This window comes from Capricornis sumatraensis, chromosome 12 (assembly GCF_032405125.1).
Source record: "Capricornis sumatraensis isolate serow.1 chromosome 12, serow.2, whole genome shotgun sequence".
Taxonomy (NCBI): domain Eukaryota; kingdom Metazoa; phylum Chordata; class Mammalia; order Artiodactyla; family Bovidae; genus Capricornis; species Capricornis sumatraensis.
In genome coordinates, this window is record NC_091080.1 from 94,487,352 (window position 1) to 94,510,481 (window position 23,130).

Sequence of the window (23,130 nt, forward strand, 5' to 3'; positions counted from 1 at the left end):
AACCCACTTTCTTAATCCTTGTTCCTGAATTTGTAGCATGGATAGGCATCCCCTAGAGTAGCTGGTTTCCTCGAATCTCTGGACCTGGTTACTGAGAGACGTCTCTGGTTTCTGTGGCCTGACAGACTTTCGGCCGACATGCAGGACTATGGCTTAATCATCGACGGAGCCGCGCTGTCCTTGATCATGAAGCCTCGGGAGGACGGGAGCTCCAGCAACTACCGCGAGCTGTTCCTGGACATCTGCCGGAACTGCAGCGCTGTGCTTTGCTGCCGCATGGCCCCGCTGCAGAAGGCCCAGGTGTGCTGGGGGCGGGGCTGCAGGAGGCCCAGGTGTGCTGGGGGCGGGGCTGCAGGAGGCGTGCTAGGGGTGGGGCTTCAGCCTTGTGTAGTGATGTCCAGAATGGAACAAAGGGTGCTGTTTTGTCTTGACATGTTACCTTTTGGGTTAAGTGACTTCTCAAACTCTTAGACCAATTAGTGCTTCAGTCTTGAATCAGGAAGACAAGCCGCAGTTTCCCTCATCTTTTCTGTCTTGCATCATGGAACATTATACTTATGCACATAAATAGGGAAAAAAAGACTATAAAGAAACAGACTGAAAATTTGGAAATTATTCATTTCATTGAGCTATCAGAATTGGTTTTGCACACATGACAAATTTGAAAATTGAAAGAACAGCTTATTTTCAAAAATAGATGCTTGATACAAGGCAGCTTGGCATAGCACCATCCTCTAACGGAGTGCAGCGTTCACACACTGCCCCTGCCCGAATTTAGGTCTGCCTGCCCCACATCTGAGTGAGTGGGGCAGCCCCTGAAAATGGCTCCGTGGGTTTCTTGTCTCTGTCCTCAGCCTCCCCCTCAGCCTTCTCCTCTCATCTTCCTGCATTCATTTCTTAGCTGCTTAAGTATGTTTCACTTTTGAATGAAAAAGACTTTATCCTGTATGGATAAAATGTACTGAATATAATAATTCACTTTAAGCACTTAATTGTTTCATCTTCCTTGCCTAGCTTTGGCGTCTTTGTCATTTCTGCCTAGTTAGTGGTTGACCTTTGCACAAATAAAACAGAGATGAGAAAGTCTGCGTTCACTTCTTTTCCAGATCGTTAAGTTAATCAAGTTTTCGAAAGAGCACCCGATCACCTTGGCAATTGGCGACGGCGCGAATGACGTCAGCATGATCCTGGAGGCCCACGTGGGCATCGGTGAGCCCCTGGGCTCTGCCCCCCTGCCTCTCACAGTGGCCAGGGTTTGTCCCTCAGCTGGACCAGCGGGGACACAGACAAGGCAGGACCGTAGGGTTCAGACACACACTTAAGGCACGCCTGTGACGCAGAGCGTTCGGGGCTGGAAGCCCACAGCAATGGCTCAGCCTAACCCTGCTTTGCCCATCCCGTGTCCACCTGCAAGGGGCAGAGGAGGGCCGATGCAGCGTGTGCGCTCCCTTCTTGCAGGCGTCATTGGGAAGGAAGGTCGTCAGGCTGCAAGGAACAGCGACTACGCGATACCCAAGTTTAAGCATTTAAAGAAGATGCTGCTGGTTCACGGGCATCTCTATTATATTAGGATATCCGAGCTTGTGCAGTACTTCTTTTATAAGGTAGGAAGGCTCTCCCACCGCCGCTCCTCTCACCATCTCTGGGTGCGTGATGGGTTGGGTGAAAGGCTGGCCAGCCGTGATGCCCCAAGGCTACAGGGGTGACTTGTCCCCGAGTAGAAGGAAGGGCTCCATGGCAGGATTCCCAGGAGGAGGCGCCCAGCCCTCTTCTCTCAGAGCTGAATGTAGAACCACTGAGAGCCGCACTGTAGTAGATTGAGGAAGGGCCGTTCTTTCACCATTCCTTGAATGAGTTCCTCCTCGTTGTCCACAGTGATGCCCAGGGTGCCTCCTCTTTTCTCTGTTAGGAGTTCCCCTTTGCTCTGATCTCGGGGAGACCGGCCTGGTCCCGGCTGCACCATGGGGGCCCCTGAAGTGAGAGAGGAGTTTTAGAGTCGTTGCCTGTCTTGGAGGATGAGGGGTGCTTTGCCCAGGGTGGAGTGTGTCACGGGTCAGCCTCTTAGGAACCCGGTGACACCCCTTATGCTGCGCCCTTGAACTAACAGGCACGTGGCTTGTCTTTCAGAACGTCTGCTTCATTTTCCCTCAGTTTTTATACCAGTTCTTCTGTGGGTTTTCACAGCAGGTGAGTCGTCAGGCCTGAGGTCGAGCTCCCCTGAGCCTCACCCACTCTCCCCGAGTTTGGCTATGGTGGGCGGAGGGTGGACGGCGGGGCGTGCAGGCCAGGTGACCCCCATCCCACCACTGACCTGCTTTCACCTGAAGCAGCCAGACCGGAGGAAATGGAAGCTTGAAGACGCAGGCCGAGTTGCAGACCTGCATGCGTCTTTTTGTTGCTGCACGTTTGCAGTGGCAGGACTGGGTGGGGTCGGCCATTTACCCTGGCCAGTCGGCATCGTGATGCTTTGGAAGACGTCCTGGCCCCTCAGTCTCTGTGAAAGAGTGGCTCTGTGTGTTTTTGAGAATTCTCGAGTTTGTGGGCCTCTCCAGAGGAAAAATACATGTGCATATTTAAACAAGTTCCCCGAAGACCTCGCCAAGGTGCTGGGGCGCTGATCTCACACGCTTCCCGGCCCCACAGACCCTGTACGACACTGCCTACCTGACGCTGTACAACATCAGCTTCACCTCCCTCCCCATCCTGCTGTACAGCCTGATGGAGCAGCACGTCGCCATGGACACGCTCAAGAGGGACCCTGCCCTCTACAGGTACCGCGAGCTCCGCGCCGGAGACGCCAGAAGGACCAGGCAGCCTGCAGATCGCGCCTGGCTGAAGTCCTTTAAGACCAGAAACATAAAAACAAAACCCCAGACCATCCAGAGGTAGCCGACACACACGATTCCTCAGAAGGTTCTTCCCTTCACACAGGAAGCAGTGTGGCTTAAGTGAATATTCTCCAAATTTAGACAGAGAGGATTCATGCTACATTTGAAATGTACACATTAAGCCAGTTTGTGTTTCCCTGTGATCCTTGTGAAAGAAGTTGAGATGACAGTGTCTACCCCCTTGACCCTGGTGGATCCTGGCAGAGTCAAGTAGGTTCCATTCAGGGAGCAAGAAAGTTAACAGGGCTGATCTCAGGGCGCTCTTTTCTGCTGAGAAGTATTTCTTATAACAAGGAAAAGATTCTTCTGCTGTTTTAGAGCTGCGCCCCAGAGTCTCTGGCTGTGTCAATGTGCTGCTCTTATTGTGGCTTTTTACATTAGACATGTTATTTCCAGAACGCTTTAGATGCACGTGTGGCTGTAAGGGGCTTTCCAGGTGGCTCAGTTGGTAAAGAACCTGCCTGCAAAGCAGGAGACCAGGGTTCCATCCCTGAGTTGGGAAGATTCCCCTGGAGGAGGACATGGCAACCCACTCAGTATTCTGGCCTGGAGAGTCCCACGGACAGAGGAGCCTGATGGGCTGCAGTCCAGAGGGTTGCACAGAGTTGGACCCGACTGAGCGACTCAGCATGTGGTTGTAAGAAAGAGTAGAGAGACTCCCTGGTGGTTTTATCTGGAGTCCCCCGTGGGGACATCTGACTGGCCACCTGCGGAAGCACAGGACAGGGTCGCAGCTTGGGTCCCGACACCCCACCCCACCCCTCACACTGGCATTGCCCCGGTGTCACTGGTCCTGTTTCTGTGCACCTGTGTGCCCATGTGAGTGTGCACTTAATTCTGTGCAAGCTTTTCACGTGTGTGGTCCTCCACCCACACAGTCAGGACACCTTGCCAGCCCCATGGCCTTCGCCAGAGAGGTCAGCCATAAATGAGATCTGGGAGTGTTGCTGTCCCGGTCATCCCTGCAGGTGAGAGAAGAGCAAGCCTGGATCGTCCTGTGCATCTGGCAATACGGGAGGAAGTGTAGGGAACAGGCGAACTCAGCCCGTTTCAGACGCACTGCTGGGGGGGTCCTGCACGCCTCCTCCTGAGCTGAGCTGACAGGTTCAGGGAGGCCCGTCGCGCTTCGTCACCAGTGGGTGCCAGGGTGCCTCGCGCCCTGTGTTCTTACTTCCGGAAGCAGGCGTGTGGGCCCCGCCCTCTTTCTGCCCATGGCAGCCTCCAGTCCACTTTGAGGAATAAAACATTCAAATAGGAATTGTCCAGGAAGGTCCCTGGGTAGCGCAGCGCTACATCTGAAAAGCCTCTTGCTGCCAGGGCGCTCAAGCCAGTGTCTGCTGACCACTCCCCCATGTCAGCTGGGATGTTGCCGTCACCGTGCACGGTTGCTCCATGCTCATGCTGGCCGCTCCCCCATGTCAGCTGGGACATTCCCGTCACCCCGCACAGTCGCTCCAACCACGGTGGTTTCAGCCAGGACAGCTGCATGCTGTGAGCTGCCCCAGGCTCTCCCGGGGCCAGGTGTGGTCCTGAGAGCAGTGGCAGGCGGTGTGTCCAGCAGCCGCAGAGTGTGACGTGTGGCCTGGGGGTGTGCAGACCTCAGGCTCACCTGCACCCCTCGGCTCTGCGGGCTCACAGCATATGCCGGTCAGCGGGTGGGTGGAGTCGGGGTCTGCCGAGAGCAGAACAGACGGGCGGGGACCGGGAGGCCCAGGGGCTCACAGGCCCCATGCTGGAGCTCGGCTGAGTGGGTGTTGGTTGGGCCGCATCCTCCTGGCACCCCCCCGGCCCCTGATTCTGCCGTCCCGAGGCCCTCAGTGGGTCAGGGGACCCGGGACGTGGTGAGGCACCAGGTGGGCGCCTCACGCGTCCCCACCCTTTCCTTCCCCAGGGACATCGCCAAGAACGCGCTCCTCCGCTGGCGCGCATTTATCTACTGGACGCTCTTAGGCTTGTTCGACGCGCTGGTGTTTTTCTTCGGTGCTTACTTCATGTTTGAAAACACGACTGTGACCAGCAATGGGCAGGTTCGTGCGGGGCTGGGCCGCGGCGACGGGGCTGCAGGTTCTGGGGGTGAAGCTCGGCACAGCCTGCGGGGTCAGCCTCTGGGTGTCCGCCGCAGATGGGGCAGACCCGATGGCGGGGGCCTGCCGACTGTAGGGACACCCTCTCGGGGTGGGCGGGGTCCAGCCTTTATAGCTTGTTTCACGGTCAGTTGTTTATCTAGGGGTCCAACTCAGTCATCAAGACGTGGCTTATTTAATTTGGGAAATAATTTGGTATTTAACCCTGTTTAGCGTTTGTTCACGTCCTTAGCTTAAGTTCTGTTTCCTTAGCGATGGGCAGTTTACGGTGTCGTTTCTGATAGACGCAGCTCTCTGGGTTTTTGCATAATCTCTGGGGGTTGTTTTATTTGTATCTCGCTTTTTTTTTTCTGCCACGGCTCCCTTCCCACTCTCAGATAATGACCAGCAACACACACGTGGTAAGACATCTGTGGGTGTGTCCTCTGTTTCTGAGTGCGAATAAAATATTTCTCGAAAATATTTTCCAGCGTGACCCCCTCTGTGTGCTTTGTCAGTAGAGACGCCTTTGGCTAGTCCCCCCATGTCTGTAGGAGCAAGGCCGGCCCAGAGACCGTGTGTGTCTACCTGGGTCACTTCTCCCTGTATTTCCGAGCCGGGATCGCCCGCCGTGTCAGCGGTGTTTTCTGGATCTGTGTGGTCTTCTCTTGCCCTAAATGAGTAGGAAGACACACAGGCGGGTGCGGCCGGGGCGGGATGGGGGTGCGGGGGATGCTCTGAACGTGGCCGACCCCTCGCTGCCTGGAGTCGGGAGGCCATGGCCCCGGGCGTCCTGCTTCCAGTCCAGTGTCCCGGGAACAAGGAAACAGAAGGGGGCTTTGAGCAGGGATCCCCTGCTCGTCCTGCTGGACGGGGCGCCTCTCTCTATCTCTCCCTCCCTCTGTGTGTTTGGCCTGAAGTTCTGAGTCTTGCTGTGTGTCCTGGGCAACTTGTTTGCCCATTGATTTCTCTGTTCCTGTTTTCTTGTGGCTGAAAAGGGCTGTTGTCTCTCATTGTGACTTAGACCAGCGTTTACTAAACTGAGGGTTTCCAGAGCCTTTCGGCACTTTTCTGAAATTTTGCGTTGTTAGAGCCTTTGTCCTCCTGGTTTTAGCTGAGTGGTCCTCGGGTGCCGCCAGCGACGGTGGGGCTGGCTCGCGCTATCTCCGGTTCTTTGCGTCTTCACGGAGCTCTCCCTGGGGCCAGCGCTGAGCGCGCACCCGTGTGCATCTCGCAGAGCTCGGGCTCCGTGTCCCGAGAACCGAGGTCCCGGTTCCGGGCGTCACCCTCGCCCCCTGCAGTCGCCCCTCCCGCTGGACAGTTTCCTGGAGTTACAGTCGAGCAGACGGATGCTCAGGCAGACGCGGGGAGATGGCGGGGAGTTAGAGCAAGCCGGGGTGCGTGTTTAGTCCATGAGGCTGCCGAGAGCGCAGCTCTCACGTCAGGAGGTGGCGTGGTCAGCCCTGTCCCGCAAGCCCACAGACGGCGGGTGTGTGTGTGGGCAGGGCACACTCCCTGGACGTGGACGCGGGTCACCGGGCAGCCTCGGGCGCAGACCTGGGCGGGGGCCGCGTGTCGTCCAGCTGCTCTGTGGTCAGAGGTGCCGGCCCGGCTGGCTTTGAGGTCCTTCCTGGGAGCCAGGCCTCCTGCTAGCCCCTGCCTCTCTGCCCCTCGCTCACGAGGGTGCGCTGAGCCACTCCAGGACCTGAATCCCAGCGTCCAGAGGATCTCTCCTGAGATTCTCAAGCACCTTTCCCTCCACCCTGCAGCTGAGTGCCTTTGCTCAGCTGATCTTGGACAGAAGTGTTGGTTAGAACCTGGAACGATGACAGGAAGGGAGACGGAAGTAGAGAAGCCCCCAGTCGGTGGAGACCCCGAGCACTGAGGCCCCAGGGGATAGAACCTGCGTGAGTCACGCACCGCCTGTCACGGGAGACGCCCCTGGGACGCCCAGTGACGTCAGCAAGCAGCCGGCAGGACAGTCCTGCGAAGGAGGAGCTGGACGTGGGCCTTTGTCCACTGCTGGGCCTTGGGTCGCTGGTGCTCAGGGGACTGTGGGCAACCTAAAGACTCAGAGGTATGAGAGCGAGACCAGTGCTAAGTGGTGCGAGGCCCGCAGGGCCCAGGGCGGACCTTTGTCCCCAGGAGTGTGGAGGCCCGGCTGAGTGCGCAGGGCGTCGGTGGTCGGAGTCTGGACCCAGAGGTGGCTTCTTGTTCCAGACTGCTGATTCTTAGATGATTCCTGTGTGTCCGGCGGGTGGGAGGGTTGGATCGCCCACAGAACTGAGAACATGTTATCAGCTGGTTCTGTGTCATTCAAACTAAGCTGCAAACAGAGCTGTGAGTCCGGCGCAACCTCGGGCGGCTGGTGCTCGGTGACGGCAGCTGCCCTTCCAAGGAGGCCGCGTCTTGGTGGCATGGTCAGGAGGTGACCGCTGAGACCTCTTTCCACTCAGGAATGTTCATGGATCTATCGAAAGAACGACAGAATCGCTGACGACCTTTGCAACAGAAATTCAAGTTTGGAGTATTTTCCTCACAGACAAGAGCCACGCTGTTTCGCAGATGAGAATAGAAGGCAGTGATTTTACTGTAGTTGAGCAGCAGGACATTCCCAGGTGGCTGCTTGAAAGTTCAGGGTGCCTAGTAATAGAAGCCAGGAAGTTCCGAGAGCCGGCCCAGGAGCCCTGTCTGGTGGCTGAGCACAGGGCCGCTCGGGGCTCCACGAGGGTCCGAGTTGGCACGCAGAGCGAGCATGAGAGACGTCCTGTGAGCGTCATAGACGGTCCTGCGAGCGTGAGAGGCGTTCCTGCGAGCGTGAGACGTTCCGCGAGCGTGAGAGACGTCCTGCGAGCGTGATAGGCATTCCTGCGAGCGTGACAGACGTCCTGCGAGCGTGATAGGCATTCCTGCGAGCGTGACAGACGTCCCGCGAGCGTGACAGACGTCCCGCGAGCGTGGAGACGTCCCGCGAGCGTGGAGACGTCCCGCGAGCGTGAGAGACGTCCCGCGAGCGTGAAAGGCATTCCTGCGAGCGTGACAGGCGTTCCTGCGAGCGTGGAGACGTCCCGCGAGCGTGGAGACGTCCCGCGAGCGTGAGAGACGTCCCGCGAGCGTGAAAGGCATTCCTGCGAGCGTGGAGACGTCCCGCGAGCGTGGAGACGTCCCGCGAGCGTGAGAGACGTCCCGCGAGCGTGAAAGGCATTCCTGCGAGCGTGACAGGCGTTCCTGCGAGCGTGGAGACGTCCCGCGAGCGTGGAGACGTCCCGCGAGCGTGAGAGACGTCCCGCGAGCGTGAGAGGCGTTCCGCGAGCGTGAGAGACGTCCTGCCACTGCGACCTTCAGGAAACAGGACGTGTTGTCGTGGAATCGTCTCACACATAAAAGCTGACTCAGTCTGGGCCTTAGAACGTCTACAAGCGGGAAAACCCCCTGTAGAGCCCTCGGTCTCAGGGAAAAGAGCGTGAAGAGGAGCCGGGTGTGGGCCGGCGGGCGGGGCCAGGGCGGCACCGCCTCGTCTCCCCACGCGGCCCCGACGGTCCTGGCGCCCCCACAGGGATGAGGGGACGCCCGTGGATGGCAGTGTCACCCGTGTGGCCTCCCCAGGGGACACAGTGTTACTTAGGAAATCAGACCAGACGTAGGGCTTCACTGGGGACTGGGGAACTGACCTCGCTTGGGAAAAGTCCCCTCCTCTGGACGACCCTTGGAGAGAGAGGGTTGGACCCCAGTGGGGCCCCTGGTAAAGAGCGTAGAGATGAGGGCAGATGGTTTGAGCGTCTCGGCCCGAGCTCTCCCATAGGTGAGGGAGCTTGGACGAGCCCCTGGAGTGTTACGTGGCCACGTCCCCGTGAGCTGGGACGGCCGCCCCCCACGTCCCTAGGCCCATGCGCCCATTCTCTGATGTTTTAGGGGATCTCAGGGTTCCCACCCGGCAGGGGTGACAGACACAGGGGCCTGGGGCGTAAGGAGGCGAAGGGCTGGACCCAGGGCTCCTGCTGCCCAGCTGAGGGTCCCGGGGGGTTCAGAGCTGCCGCCTCCTGCACCGTCACTCTCTGCTTTCGGTTGAAAACGGCAGCTTCCAGGGAGAGGACCCGGGCGCCTCCTGCACCTGCTGGGTGCGCCCAGCACGGCCCGCCCGACCTCACTTCCTGCCCCCAGCGGTAAGTCTTGAAGGCAGAGCGCATCTTTGGGGGGTTCCCAGCCTGGACACGTCACCATGGGGGCCGTGCAGACCCCTGGCCCCTGCCTGCTGGAGGCCAGTGCCCCCCTGGCCACCAGGTCCCCAGGCATGGCAGGCGTCCCCAGCTCGGGATAGACGCCCTTCTGGCGAGAGCCACTGAGCCCAGTTTTGGTCATGATGGTGAATCAAGCGGTGAGGGTCCTTAGGTCCGTTTCCTACAAAAGTCCTAATGCTTCGGTTTTTCTGCTAGAATATTCTGTAAGTGGATTCTGCTTCACTAACCGCACACCCACACGCTCACCTGGAGTGAGCGCCTGTAGGGATGTTTCCTTGGTCGACAACGGACCCTGGTCCCAGCTTCTCGCGCTTTGTGGCGTGCAGCTGTGTGCCTTCTGAAAGGAGAGCAGGAGCTTTTCTGAGAGGCACAGCTCACAGACCTGACAAACGGGACCTGGGCCCGCCAGCTCTCCAGAGGCAGCGTGTCCAAGAGGCTGGTTTGTCCCTGGGATAGACTCTCACGTGCCCGGCGCTTCCTTCTGCTTGCGTCTGCGTCTCTGCGTGAGAAGCGTGCTGTCTCCTTCCCGCTGGCTGGGGCCGCGTCTCTCCGGGGCTGCGCCGTGTGCCCGGGGCTCTGGCCTCGGACCTGCCCTGGCCTCTGTGCAGCTCTGTCCTGTCTCCCCCCTCCCTTTTTGTGGCCCCACGGGCCACCCCCCGACCGGTGATGCTGCCCCAGGAAAATGCCACCGCGGTTTGTCGTCTGAGCCCTTAGGGTTTTGAGTTGGAAAGAGGACAGACACATCCCACTAAGGCTCGCTTTGGCCACGCAGAGCAAGTTGAGTGGGGCGATGGGCTGAAGGTCTCGCCTGCTTAAAGCACGGCTGGAGGAGCAGGGTGGGTGCTGTGCACACCGAGACTCCAGCTCTCAGGGTGTCCCATCTGGCTCATGGGGCGCCAAGGGGGAGACTCGGGTGGCCTAGGAAGAACTGGGTGCCCACAGATGCTGCTGGAGCCGGGGGCCGGAGGCCTGGGTGCGGCCTGCCCCCCATCGCGGCGACACCAGGAGGTCCCTGCGTCTCTGGGGTTGGGCGAGCAGGCGATGGGTGGGTGGGATGCTCGGATGCTTGTGTCGAGTGTGGAAGAGGCAGTCTGCGTTAATAAGAGGTGGCTGGGCTTTCTCTCCGCAGGTGCTTGGGAACTGGACGTTCGGAACCCTGGTGTTCACGGTGATGGTGTTCACGGTCACCCTGAAGGTAGCTTCCCTGAGTGTACGTGCTTCCTCCAGGCACGGTCGGCCACCCGGTGCCCCTGCCCCTGGCCTGCCGGGGTCCTCTCCCCACCACTGGCGTGGCCTCGGCCCCGAGGGGCGAGCTCAGAATTACACAGCAGGGGAGGAGGGAAATCCCACAGCCTTTTCTGTGTGAGAGGACTGGGGTTAGACTGCTTTTACGTGGCAAGCAGCCCCACCCCTAGTATAGTCAAAGGACACTTTAACTGAAACAAAGGTATTGTGGAAAACTCAGCTCGTTTTTAAAGTCAAGTCAGACTCTTCGTGGAGAATCGTCATGAAGGTCCCAAATCCTGCCAGCCTGGGTTGGAGAGTGAGGAAGGAAGTCCCAGAGCCGTGTCCTGGGCAGTAGCACCTCCTGCAGGGGCCGCCCCACCCCGGGGTCCGGGCACTTGAGGGCAGGGTGGGCCTGGGGAGCCCTTCTCTGGAATCTGGGCTGTTTCTCCCACACAGGCCCCTGCCGATGCTCTGGCTGGAGTTAGGGGTTTGTTTCTGCTTCCTGTCCCCGCCCCGGCTTCCTTCCCCGGGCTCACGCCGACGGGCCCGGTGGCCCCACTACTGACCGCCTGGTCTCTCTTCAGCTGGCGCTGGACACCCACTACTGGACCTGGATAAACCACTTTGTTATCTGGGGGTCGCTGCTGTTCTACGTCGTCTTTTCCCTCCTCTGGGGAGGAGTCGTCTGGTACGGATTTGATGATTTCTCAGCACCGTCACGTCACCAGTCCCGCGGCATCTTTCACCGAGGCCCGAAAGCTCAGATCCACACCACCTTGTTCCCGCGTGCGGGTCTGGGTTGCGTGCCTGCCGTGTGCAGGAGGGGCTTCACGCCAGGGCCCAGGGCCCACAGGGATGAGTCGGGGTGGTCTCTGCTCCCTCCCCCAGGGGAGACACGCTGCCTCACGAGCGTGACAGGGGACGAACAGGCCAAATCCTCCGAAAGGGACCCATCCAAAGTCGAGGACGGCTTCCCCAGAAAAGCTGTTATTTAAACAGAAACTTGGGAGAAAAGCGCTAACCTCATCCTGTGAGTGCTCGGGGCACTGGGCTGAGGCAGCGTCATTCCTAAGGAAGGGAGCCCCTCAGGCAGGTGCCCCAAGGCAGGCCCAGAAGGAAGGCTCCCCCAGAGACCGTTAGGATGCCGTGGAAGGTTTTAAACAGAGGAGCCACAGAGACCAGTTGCACTTTGCGGAAGGTCACCGTGCTGCCAGCTGAACGTCTACCTAGGGGTGGACAGAGACTGACCCAGCGATCGGTCCTGACGGGCAGGCAGCAGCTGCGTTTGTCATGAGCGCACCTCTGCACGCACTGTCCCTTCTGCCCAGGGTGTCCCATCTAAGTGGCCGGCCTGGTGGGCTCCTATTCACCCCTCAGAACCCCGGGGCCCACCGTGCTCCTCGGCCCTTCCCCCAGGTCACGTCCCAGGCGGGCATGTCCACCTGGCGCCCGGGCGCTTGTTCCCGCCTCTCACGCGTGCAGGGCTCCTGTGATGCCCCCCTCCTCGGGCGCAGCACACCCTGAGCAGAACTGTGGCTGGGGGCGGTGAGCCAGGCCCAGGTCCGCCCAAATGTGAGGCTGGAAGCAGTGTCCCATCCACCTGGCCTCCCCACTGCTGCCCAGGGCTCGAGGGGAAGGGCAGGCGGCCCCCAGCCCCAGGGAGAGGCCCCTAGTCCATCCGGTCCCCGCGTGGAGGCTGCCGTGTGGACGTCCACCCAGTGGCCCGCTCCACTGCTGACCCCCAGTGGCCAGTCCGCGCATTACATGTCGGCCAAACCAGACCTGCTCTCGGTGGATTTCCAGCCACCCGACTCCTGGCCAGAGATCCCGCAGCTCTAGTGAGCTTTCCAAGCGGCTGTGTATGAGAAAGACTCCCCAGAAACCCCCCAGCCAGCTCCTGGGCCTGGACGCTTTGGAGCATGAAGCCGTGAGATTCACGTTTAGTGCGGTCACTGCCCGTTTCTAAGGCGTCCCCGGTGGCTCAGATGGTAAAGAATCTGCCTGCAATGTGGGAGACCCAGGTTTGATTCCTGGGTAGGGAAGATCCCCTGGAGAAGGGCATGGCAACCCGCTCCAGTATCCTTGCCTGGAGAACCCCATGGACAGAGGAGCCTGGCGGGTTACAGGCCGTGGGGTCACACAGGGTCAGACAGGACTATTTGACTTCACTGCCCATCTCCAAAGGCATTCCTAGCCCGCCTGGCAGGGAAGTCATTTCATTCTCTGTATTTTTATAGAAATTTTTAAAACTATTTTGGCATAAGCTTGTGTTTAGCCATTCTGCTGATGAGAACACGGTCTTCTCTGTACTAATAGGTATTGAGCAATGCCCCCTGTCTCATGTGTAAACGTCTTCCCTGCTGTTCTGAAGCTGAGCTTCTGGGGCTTGCTCCCCGCTTGGAATGACCTCGTAGACCTCCCCTCCTCGTCTCATGCTCGAACCTGGCCTTCAGGGCCAAATCACGCAGCGCTATGGGGAGAGGCCCCCCTGGTGACCCGGTGGCGAGTGCAGCGGGTGGACGGTGACCGTCAGAGATGGACGCGGACCCCGCCAGGGCAGATGGCCCTGCATGCGGGGCGCGGGGGTCTCCGCCGGCTCCTCATCGGCCACCGTGCTGTGGTTTTCTTTCCCTGGACACTGCAGGCCCTTCCTCAGTTATCAGAGGATGTACTACGTGTTCATACAGATGCTGTCCAGCGGCCCCGCCTGGCTGGCCATCGTCCTGCTGGTCACCGTCAGCCTGCTGCCCGACGTGCTCAAGAAGGTGCTGTGCAGGCAGCTGTGGCCCAGCGCCATCGAGAGAGTGCAGGTACCCTCGGGGCAGGAGGCGCAGCTGGGGGCACCGTGGGGGGGCCTGCAGCCTGGGGGGCACCGTGGGGGGCCCCAGGGAGGCAGCAAGAAAGGTGGTCTGTCCAGTGTTACTAAGGGATTCCATGGTGACGTGTGATTTTACACCTGAACTAAATGTCCAGTGCTTAGACTTGGACAGGTAGTCCCTGAAATAAGGAAAAGATTAAGAGAAAAAGATTAAGCCAATACAAAAGGCGAATTATTTTGTGTGAGCCTAAACAAGTTTTTTTGATTAATCCTTATTTCGAAGGTAAAATTGCTTTATTTTTAGGGATGGAAATGTGGCTCAAACTTTAGCACTCATTTTGGGAAATTCTGGTCATGGGTAGGTAGGGTGGTGGTTTTCCGTGCTCCCGAGGGGACACCAACAAGCTGAACTCTGGATTCAGGAGATGGGTGAGACGCTAAGGGTGCCCAGATGAGTCCAAACAGAGATGTGACCTGGAGTTTCTAGAGAGCTCCCAGGGGCCGGACGTCCCCCGCCTCTGCACCCCGGTGACCCCTGTGACCCCTCACCCCGTGATCCCACACCTACTCACCCCTATGACCCCGCACCCCTCACTCCCTCACCCCTGCACTCCTCCCCCTGCCCACACCGCTCTTGTGACTCCACACCCCTCGCCCTGTGACCCCTCACCCCCACAACTCCTCACCGGTGACCCCGCATACCCTCAGCCCTGTGATCCTGTACACCCTCCCCCCGTGACCCCACACCCCTGTGACCCCGCACCCCCTCCCTCCCCTCCCCGCACCCCTTCCCCCGTCCTGCAGGATGCCCTGCCCACCTGCAGCACCAGGTGTCCTCAGGTGTGAGTGGCAGGAGGGCGGGGCGCAGGTGTGAGTGACAGGAGGGCGGGCCGCAGGTGTGAGTGACAGGAGGGCGGGGCGCAGGTCTGACTGACAGGAGGGCGGGCCGCAGGTGTGAGTGACAGGAGGGCGGGCCGCAGGTGTGAGTGACAGGAGGGCGGGCCGCAGGTGAGTGACAGGAGGGCGGGCCGCAGGTGAGTGACAGGAGGGCGGGCCGCAGGTGTGAGTGACAGGAGGGCGGGCCGTGCAGGTGACCAGTAAGGCAGGTGAGCTCTCGGACCCCTGGGGCTGATCTCAGCTTCTGCCCGCGGTGCCCAGCCAGGGGGCGCAGAGGGCTTAGAGCCGGCCCGGACTTTATGAGAGCGGCTCCGTGACCTCAGGCCATCCCAGGGCGGGGCAGGAGCGCTCGGGAGGGTTCCACGGGCCGCAGGGGCTCCAGGGGCGACCCCCGACTCACTGCCTTTTCTTGTCTCTTCCCTTCCTGGTTCCTTTCATCTTCCGGCCTCTTTGCCCAAATCTTGTTTGCAAACGATGTGCATGGCCTCCTGACCTCTGACCTCTGACCTCTGGGACCGGCAGACTAGGAACCAGTGCCTTTCTGTCGAGCAGCCCACCGTCTTTATGCTTTCTCAGACTTCCAGCAGTCTGACTTTCTAACGGAACAAGGTGACGCTTTTCTGTCTTTCTGCATGTTTGGGACTTGATCGGAGGACCATGGAGGGCTGACGGTGAAGCTCGGGAGCCGCGCACACAGGCCCTCCGGGGCTGCGGGCGCTGGGCTGTCTCCACCCACAAGGCTGCGGGGCCTCCCTGGGGAGCCTCAGCGCCCCTCTGGCCGGGTGGCAGCTGTGAAGCCGGTCCTGGTCCCCGCGCGGCAGGGGCAGCTCCTGGGTCAGCGCTGGCCTTGCCCTGGGGCCCAGAGGCAGGTCCTCGCTGTCCCTCATGTGGGGCCCGAGGGACTGGCGGGACCACGCCCAGGGAGAGGCGGCCTCTGGCGGGGCCCCTAGACTTCGGACAAGCCGGGACAGGCGTGTTTGGGGTCAGCTGTCTCACCAAAGTCCCTCTCATTTCTTTTAAAATGGATGATTGTTTTTGGAAAAAGACTCCACCTGTGCCTCAGGCATCTGTGGTTCTCTCTCAGGAGCACACCGTTTTCTGCACCACCCAGGATGGGAGGCTTCTCGCCTGGAGCCAAGGCTTCAAGGACACACATCTGTCCTCAGTCCTCTGTGTCCCGATCCTCCGCTTCTGTGTACCCACACTGGGCACACGTTGAAGGCCTGTGCCTGGTGTTACTGCTTTACCAGGCAGCGTGCTTAATAGGAAAATGCCTCAAGAAAAAAAAAAGGCCTTTTTTTTTCTTTTAATAATTGTTCATATTTTAAGTTCAAGTAATTACTGGCAATCAATATTTTTCTAATCTGGGGCATCAGAATTTGTTAGAATAAACTACAGAATTTTATCTCACTGTTTACACACTTGAAGACATTTAGGAGAAATTATTAGGAACATTTTAATAAGTCACAGGAGGTGCTCGTGAAACCAGTTAAATCACGCCAACTCTGGACTAAAAATAAATCCTCTGACGATTGATGGGGTTTACTGAGAGCTGGTTTGCTTCCGAGCCTTTGCAGAAGCCGGGCTCTGCTGCTTGGTGAAGGGCTCTGAGCTCTGGGTGTCCGTGGCCAAGGCTCTGACCGCGAGGCCGGCCAGCCCCTCACGGGCGCTCGCAGCTAGTGCCCAGCACACGTGGCGTCCATGCGGTGTTGCTGCAAAACCAGCCAGTTCCGGCCAAACTTTGGAGGCACAGACCCTTGGCTAGTGCTTCCATGGAACACGCTGCATTTGGGATGGGCGGCTTTTTCTTTTCATCCGTCCTATTAAAGTGAAAACCACAGAGGCCATGCATGTAAACGTGTGCGTGTATGCACACATGTGTGGCATCTGTATACACGTGTGCATTGATTCTGTCCACATCCATGGGCACGCACAGCTGTGAGTGTTTCCACTCCCGCGAAGAGCAGCCACCTGAGCACTAGTCTGCTTCACCTCTCGCCCGCAGCCCCTCGCGCCTAGCCGGGGGGCATCTGCGTGCCCAACATCGCGCCTAGCCAGGGGCATCTGCGTGCCCAACATCGCGCGTGCCCAGGGGGCATCTGCGTGCCCAACATCGCGCCTAGCCAGGGGCATCTGCGTGCCCAACATCGCACGTGCCCAGGGGGCATCTGCGTGCCCAACACTGCACCTAGCCAGGGGCATCTGTGTGCCCAACATCGCGCGTGCCCAGGGGGCATCTGCACCTCCAGCTGCGCGCTTCTCTGGCTCCTGCAGTTCCCTTCTTCCGAGCCACTGGAAAATTCACACCGCTTGACTGGAAAGCCTGTGTTCAGACTAGAGAAGCGAGACCTCGCTGGCCTTCACCCCTGCCACGCCCAAACCTCTGGATTCTAGCTTCAGGCCAGGATTCTTTTGTTTGACTGGAGATGGGGCCAAGGGACAGGGCCCGGCAGGCACAGAGGGACTGAGGGACAGACAGGAAGCCAGGCGGGTGGACAGGGACAGGGTCAGGAAGGCAGGCGGACAGGCAGAACACACGGGGACGCAGGGACAGGCAGGGAGCGGCCGGTGCAGAGCCCCTCTCGCGCGCCTGCGCGCCCTCAGGAGCAGCGCAGTCTCCGGAAGGTCGGGGTGAGCGGCAGGGCCATCAGCCCCGGGTCCCGCACCCCGACCATCGGCGCTGCTGCGCCGAGAGCGGGGCCTCCCGCACGCGTCCCCCTCGGCCGGCCCCGCGGAGCCGGGCGTGCGGCGCGGGCTCAGTGTCTGTCCTCGCCTTGCAGAGGAGCCCGAGCCGCCCAGCCCCGGCCGACGCCGCGCCGAGCCCTGACCGGCCGCTGCTGACGGACCCCGAGCCCCGGCCGAGGCGCGAGTAGCCGGAGGATAGGTAACGGCCGCCCGCGGGCAGCCCGTGCGTGTGCTGTGCTCTTGCGGACCGCGCGGGTTTCCTCCAGAGCTTTGCCGTGGTGTGCCGTTTCTGTTAGGTTCACGGTGACAAAGACTTGCGCACACGTGGGGTCCGTCCCCGGTAAGTGGCCCACCAGAGAGGCCGGCCGCCTGGGGCTGCCTGCGGTGCACTCCCAGGCACGCGTGTGAGCGTGCGTGCACACACATCTGTGCGGTGCGCAGGCCCACAGCGTCCTTCGGCGTCCAGAACTCAGCCTTCACTCTCATCCGCGGTGGTGGGCATGGCTCCACCTGAAAGGTCCTCCAGGAAAGACCGCCTTTCAGAATAAACAAAGGGCTCTGAGCCAGGCTGGGGCAGGCGTCCAGCTGCGTCTTCAGCATCCAGAGCGGGCATCTCCTGGCCGGCTTGCCCCCTCCCTGCGCGTCCAGTCTGACCACCTGGGCCTCCGACCGCTGGGGCCTCCATCAGAGCGGTCCAGTGAGATGCACTGTGGGAGGGGCCGCACTCAGCCTGGGGCCTGGGGAGGGGCCTCGTGTTTACACACCTTTCTGCGGGACGGTGGACGCAAGGAGGGGCCGGCGGTCCACACGCCGCCCCATGTCTAGCCCAGCTACGCTCGGGGTAGCAAGGGCCGCGGCTGCGCTGGGTTCCGACGCGCGCTGGACGGGGTCCGCGCAGGGTCCCGGGACTGACTCTGTCCTTTCTGTTTCCGCAGACCTCGCGCTTCGTGTCAGGACTGCCTCTGGGGAGTCACCCACTTGCTTCCCTGTAGTCTCCAGCCCCGGGCAGCGCCCTGGAAGGCAGGGAACGCGGGGCCCCTCCTGCTCAGCCCTCGCACCACCCGCGGCCCCAGGGGAGGCCACACACAAGGGTCCAGCCGCGAAGGGCTGCGTGGCGTGAGCTGCTCTTGCGGCTGGAGAGGAGGAAGATGGGACAGGCGTCCCCGAGTGGCGGCCGGGAAGGACACACACAAGCCCGCTACCCTCCCCGGCCGCGTGGCGACGGGAGGACCTCTGCTTGAGGGCCTCGGTCCGCTCCAGGCTTGGCCGCCCCACCGGGGCCTCCGGGGAGCACGGCGGAGCCTCGCGGGCTGGGGCCCGGTCTGCTGTACCCTTCCGAGCCCGACACCCCTGCTTTGGGACCGGCCCCCCGCCCCGTCCACGGCTGCCGTCCAGACCTGCGTGTGGTGGCGCTGGCCGCGGGCGCGTCTGTCCCAACCCCGCCCCTCCGGGGTCGGTGCTCGGGGACCCCCCCCCCAACCCCGTCCACCGCTGCCTCTGGGGGGCCTGGCCCGTAAAGCACAGGTTCCGAGAGGCGCCCCTTCCTGCTCCAAGGGCGCAGGCGCTGTTTGCTGTTGTGGGAAGGGTGTTTCGGGTTTGCGGGGACGCGAGGGGGCCTGGGTACCCGGGGCCGGCCTCTGCTGTGGTGCTCAGAGCCCCACGGGGAGCGGCCTCTCGGGCGCGTGGGCCCCCAGATGCGCACCGGGCCCAGGGTCGCCGAGGCGGCCCGGAGCCCTAAGAGCAATACCGCGGCCCGCAGGCAGCCGAGCGGTAAACCCTGTCGCTCTCCTGTAACGGAATCTCCGTTTTAGAAATAACCCGATCGACGTAGCCTTAATGGTCCGTAAGGAAAACATTTCAGTTTGAGGTTCACACGGCAGAAGGTACAGCTGACGGCGTCTTAGGGCAGGGTCACCCGGAAGCTGCACGTCGCCCCCGCTGGATGCCCTGTGGGCCGCGGGACGGCGCCGAGCCCCCCTGGGTCTGCTCCCGAGGCGCTCAGAGCGCGTGGGTCGCTGCCGAGATGCTCACCTGTGGGATATTTGAACGAGGGGAGGAGTTGACCGCAAGAACAGGGTGCCCAGGTGGTGCGGAGAAAGCGGGTGAAGGGCAAGCATACCAAAGAGGGGTGCAGCCGGGCCGAGGCTGGGGTGGGGCGTCCGCCCGCGGGCCCCGCCCCCTCGCTGTCACTCACGCCCGCGTCCTGCGCGAGGCCCACTCTAGGCCCTGCAATCAACGGTGTGTGCGTTTTTACAGCCGTTTTTAAGAACCTAAAATGGGTATAAATGTCATACCTGTGGGGGGCAGATTCTGTGTATGTTTTAGTTAACAAATTCTTTGTAATGTATTTTTTTAGAGATCTTAAAATGGCCTTTGCACTGAAGTATTTTCATAGCTGTTTATATCTCTTATTCGTTCATTCGTTAATGTACCATATCTAATTTTTAAAGTATGTTTTTAAAGCTTTTATTTTTTAAGTTGAAGACATTTTGGCCACTTTACATTTAAATTCTGGTGGGTGTTTTGGCTGAATGTCTCAATATCTGATGAATGTGAATTTTCAGATTCGACTTCATTCTCTGCGCCTGCCTTCTTTTTGGTGTTTCTGGCAGGAGCGAGTAGTTACAAGGCATATTTAGAGTCTGATCATTTGCTCTGCTCTTTCTTCACCGTTCATTGCAATTTCATCTAATTTTTGTTTAGTTTTTTTTTTTTTTTCTATCCTTCAGCCTTAAAATAGAAGCTTCTTGACGGTTCGCTGTCCTCTTTCTGCCTGTATCCAGACGATTATCACTTACCTCGGATAATTCAAGTCTCCTTAGGACAGCTACTGACCGTTACACGCCCCAATACGTCTTCTTAAAATTGTTTGGGAAGTTCCTAAGTGGCTGCGCCTGACAGTGTGAGATGGACCAGGGGCATGAGACCAGAAGCCAGGGAGGGACGAGAACCAGGGAAGGGACATTTCAGACAGGAGAGTGAGACTCCCACCTGGCGGTGGGCAGTGCTTGCTTGCCTTACAGTGACCTTAAAGCAAGTAATTGAAGCATCTTCCTTAGTTTTGAAAATCTTACTCACAGCGGCACAATAACCACGTATTAACATCTCCCCGCGTTGGTCCGGACGTCTGGTTCCTGACCTGCACGCCATTCCCCAGAGCTAGCCTCCCCACTGGAGGGGACCCGCCCTCAGGACCAGGGCCGGACCCTCCCAGCTGCAGCCACATCCCGGCTGGGAGAAGAGACGCGCCCTCGGCCACTCCTGTTAGAACCCCAGTCAGCCTGTTCCTGTGCCCTTGACTCCAGGGGCGGACACAGACCAAACGACCCCCAGGGGCTCGGGCCGCAAGGCTCGCTGGGGGCGGAGCTTCCGCAGTGACAGGTCGCAGACACCTAGTACGCCTTGTGAGACTTTGCAACTTGAACTATAGCAATGCCTCGCACACAGTGTAACTATTCTTAAATTCACGGGCATCAACCAAAAGTTCAGGGCAACCTAAGGGAAGTTTCCGGCCTTTTTTTTTAAAACCACTAAGTTCATCTGTTTTGCACTGATTATGAATAACCTAATGCAACCACTTCTGCTTATCTTAAAATTAATGGTATTTATTTAACAACTCAGTGTAACAGCTTGGTATGCACTTTCTTTTGGAAGTTTCCCATTTCTAACTTTAAAAACAGGAAAAATGTCAGCTGGCAAATGCATCCATTCTGGGTTTTTTGTTTTTTTTTTTAAGTTAGAGGGTTGGTGAATGGGGGTGAGGATCGTTTTGATGTCTATAAACAAAGCTTTAATGAAGATGTGTCAGAGTATTATTAAAGTGTGATTCTAATTTTGCAGAAAAAAATCTAAAGATCAGTTTATATAGCTTTATTTTTTACCTTATCAAAATACACAGAATTTTAATATGCATATATTGTCTCTGACTTAAAATTACGTGTGTCTGCATCGCTGTTTAAAATGTTCATTCATTATGTAATGTGATAAAGAGAATCTTCAAAAATATATTTAACACATGGTATCTATGGGTATTATCATAAATACTGGAATTTATTTTTAAATTATTGAATATAGTAGGTGTGTTTAAGATAATCAACCTCTGAACGGTAATGTTTAATTGATAATTTATTAATCTGCTTTGAAAAATTAAATGGTGAATTAAACCAAATCTTAAATTTCTGTAAAATTTATTTTGTACGCTACTGTTTTTGCCTTTTATTTCGGAAAAGTATACCTTCATAATATTGGTCATGATTGGACTTTTCTGCAGAATATCTAGGCAGGAGACCTGAACCTGCTTGCAGTAAAGAAGAAAAAGTTCTGGTTTAGTCTCTTCATAAATTAAAAAGATGATAGAAGTTGGTATTAAGTTTCTGCTAAGACCAGCTGCCAGGTAAACAGTCTCCCAGCTGGTGTCTCTGTTTGGGATGAAGCCGTGGGCGCAGCCTCTCGGGGTCATGTGGGACGCAGTGGCCCTGGGCCCACGGCTGCAGCACCAGGGCGGAGGGCCCGGAACAGGACACTCAGCGCCGCTGTCCTTCCTGCTCCAGCTGCTCCCCGACTGTCCACCAGACCTCGTCCCCCAGGGTCTCCTCTGCTCTGCCTCTTGTCCAAAGCCCGGCCCCCACGCCCCAGGGCTTCTGGGCAGTTAGCAGAGAGGGCCCCATGCTGCCCCAGGGGGTTCCTGCGGGCCCCGAGAGGCCCGCCAGCACGGGGCCCGGTGGCTCTGCCCCCCCAGCCCTGCCCCCTTCCTCTGCTAGCCACTGCCACCCTGCACTTCCCATCTCTGAAAACTGACCCCCAGACACTCCACAGATGCTCACAAAGTCTCATCCCTGGGCTTCTGACTCAGTTGGGGGATCAGGGTGGACCGTGAGAAAGGGCCTTGCTGGGCCGGGGCAAGGCGGCCCCTCCAAGGCTGACGGGTCCCTTGGAAGGCCTCTGGCTTCACCAGGCACAATTCTAAATTGGGGACTTTTTCCCCGCCCCCAAACCACACAGCAAAGGCAAGTAACTCACGCCGCGTGGGCGGCCTTGGCGTCACCACACGGCGGCCAGCACACCCGCCTACAGGAAGTAGACGCTGCAGGTGAGTCGGGTCCCGGGGCTGCTGTCCGCTGGGGTCCCGCGTCCACATCTGCCTCCGGTGACAGGGACCTGTGACCACACTGACCCTGGGAGCCGGGAGAAGCACGCTTGCCGTTCAAGTGAGTGAGGGCACCCTGGCCCGAGGCTGTGCGGGCGTGAACAGCCAGCTCCCACCAGTGTGCGTGTGAACACAGTCCTTCATGCCACTGGGCTGTGTCCCAGTGTGATTAACATCTGCAGCTACTAAGCTTCCTCTTTCAGGGAAAAATCTTGGGCATAAAACACAATTTGTCAGTTCCTCCTCGCACTAAGAGCTCACCCCTGAGACTGCACCAGCATGTCGGCTTGCAGGGAAGACGCTCATCTTGGTACATGTTCATCTCGTGCAGTCGGAGTAATTTAGGAGCATTCAGTCAGACGGCAAGTGTCTAACTCACCATCCAGACACAGGTATGAGCCCTAATCAAGCCCGACAGAACCCCAGTGAAAACCATCTTTAATCAGATATGAAGACCAGACCTCCAAGTTAGTGGGCAGTGTCAGACCTAAGCCGATCTTAGAAGCTGACGCCCTTAAGGCCCACAGCTTGCCCTGCCAGGCCCCCGTCCCTTGCTTGCATCTGTGGCCTCTGCTCACCCTTTCTGCTAACCAGTGCGGCCGCAGACGTTGCAGTTTTCGGTGTATCCTCTCGATTTGCTGAGCTTACTTCTCAGAGGTCATGGTTCAGCCGGAATTCAGAAAGCTGTCGTGGGTCAGACCAGCAGCCGCCCACCAAGCAGCGACCGTGGCTTTCTCCGGTGCAAGTTTGGCTACGGAAAGTGTTTTGGAGCTTCTAAGTCCAGCCATTGAGCTGGTTGTCCCGCTTGTCGTATGAAATCCCCTTGTCTTCGCACGTCACAATACCACTGAGAAATAGTTCGCTGTCGTTGTGTAGACTAAGACGACGCTTTGAAACAGTGATTTTTTTGAGTTGCAGTCAGCTCATGAGGCACCCCTTCTCTGGGCTTTTTCACCTTTCCAATCTGCTTCAGAGGCCGAACGGCTGCAGAACGGTGGATGTTGGAGTCCTTGGGCAACTTCTCGCGTAGCTGTGTTATGCCCAGAGTCCGAGTCCCCAAAACAGAATAAGACGTCCACAGCAATGCAAAAGCATAAAGGGGGTTATTGCTAACTCGAGCCAGGGCCCACGTCTCATCCAGCACAGTGGAATCCGACAAGGGCCCCGA

General features: G+C 58.5%; 1 protein-coding gene across 1 annotated transcript in view; it reads left to right on the forward strand.

Moving 5' to 3' along the window:
* Positions 1 to 14,731, forward strand: part of ATP11A (ATPase phospholipid transporting 11A) — a 45,772-nt gene extending 31,041 nt beyond the window's left edge. The window contains exons 19-28 of the mRNA XM_068984381.1: positions 126 to 300; positions 1,107 to 1,209; positions 1,459 to 1,604; positions 2,128 to 2,187; positions 2,644 to 2,771; positions 4,780 to 4,915; positions 10,319 to 10,384; positions 11,001 to 11,104; positions 13,061 to 13,226; positions 14,654 to 14,731. Of these exons, the coding sequence (XP_068840482.1) occupies positions 126 to 300; positions 1,107 to 1,209; positions 1,459 to 1,604; positions 2,128 to 2,187; positions 2,644 to 2,771; positions 4,780 to 4,915; positions 10,319 to 10,384; positions 11,001 to 11,104; positions 13,061 to 13,226; positions 14,654 to 14,731 (1,162 nt within the window). The remainder of the gene's footprint in view (positions 1 to 125; positions 301 to 1,106; positions 1,210 to 1,458; positions 1,605 to 2,127; positions 2,188 to 2,643; positions 2,772 to 4,779; positions 4,916 to 10,318; positions 10,385 to 11,000; positions 11,105 to 13,060; positions 13,227 to 14,653) is intronic.
* Positions 14,732 to 23,130: the final 8,399 nt, after the last annotated feature.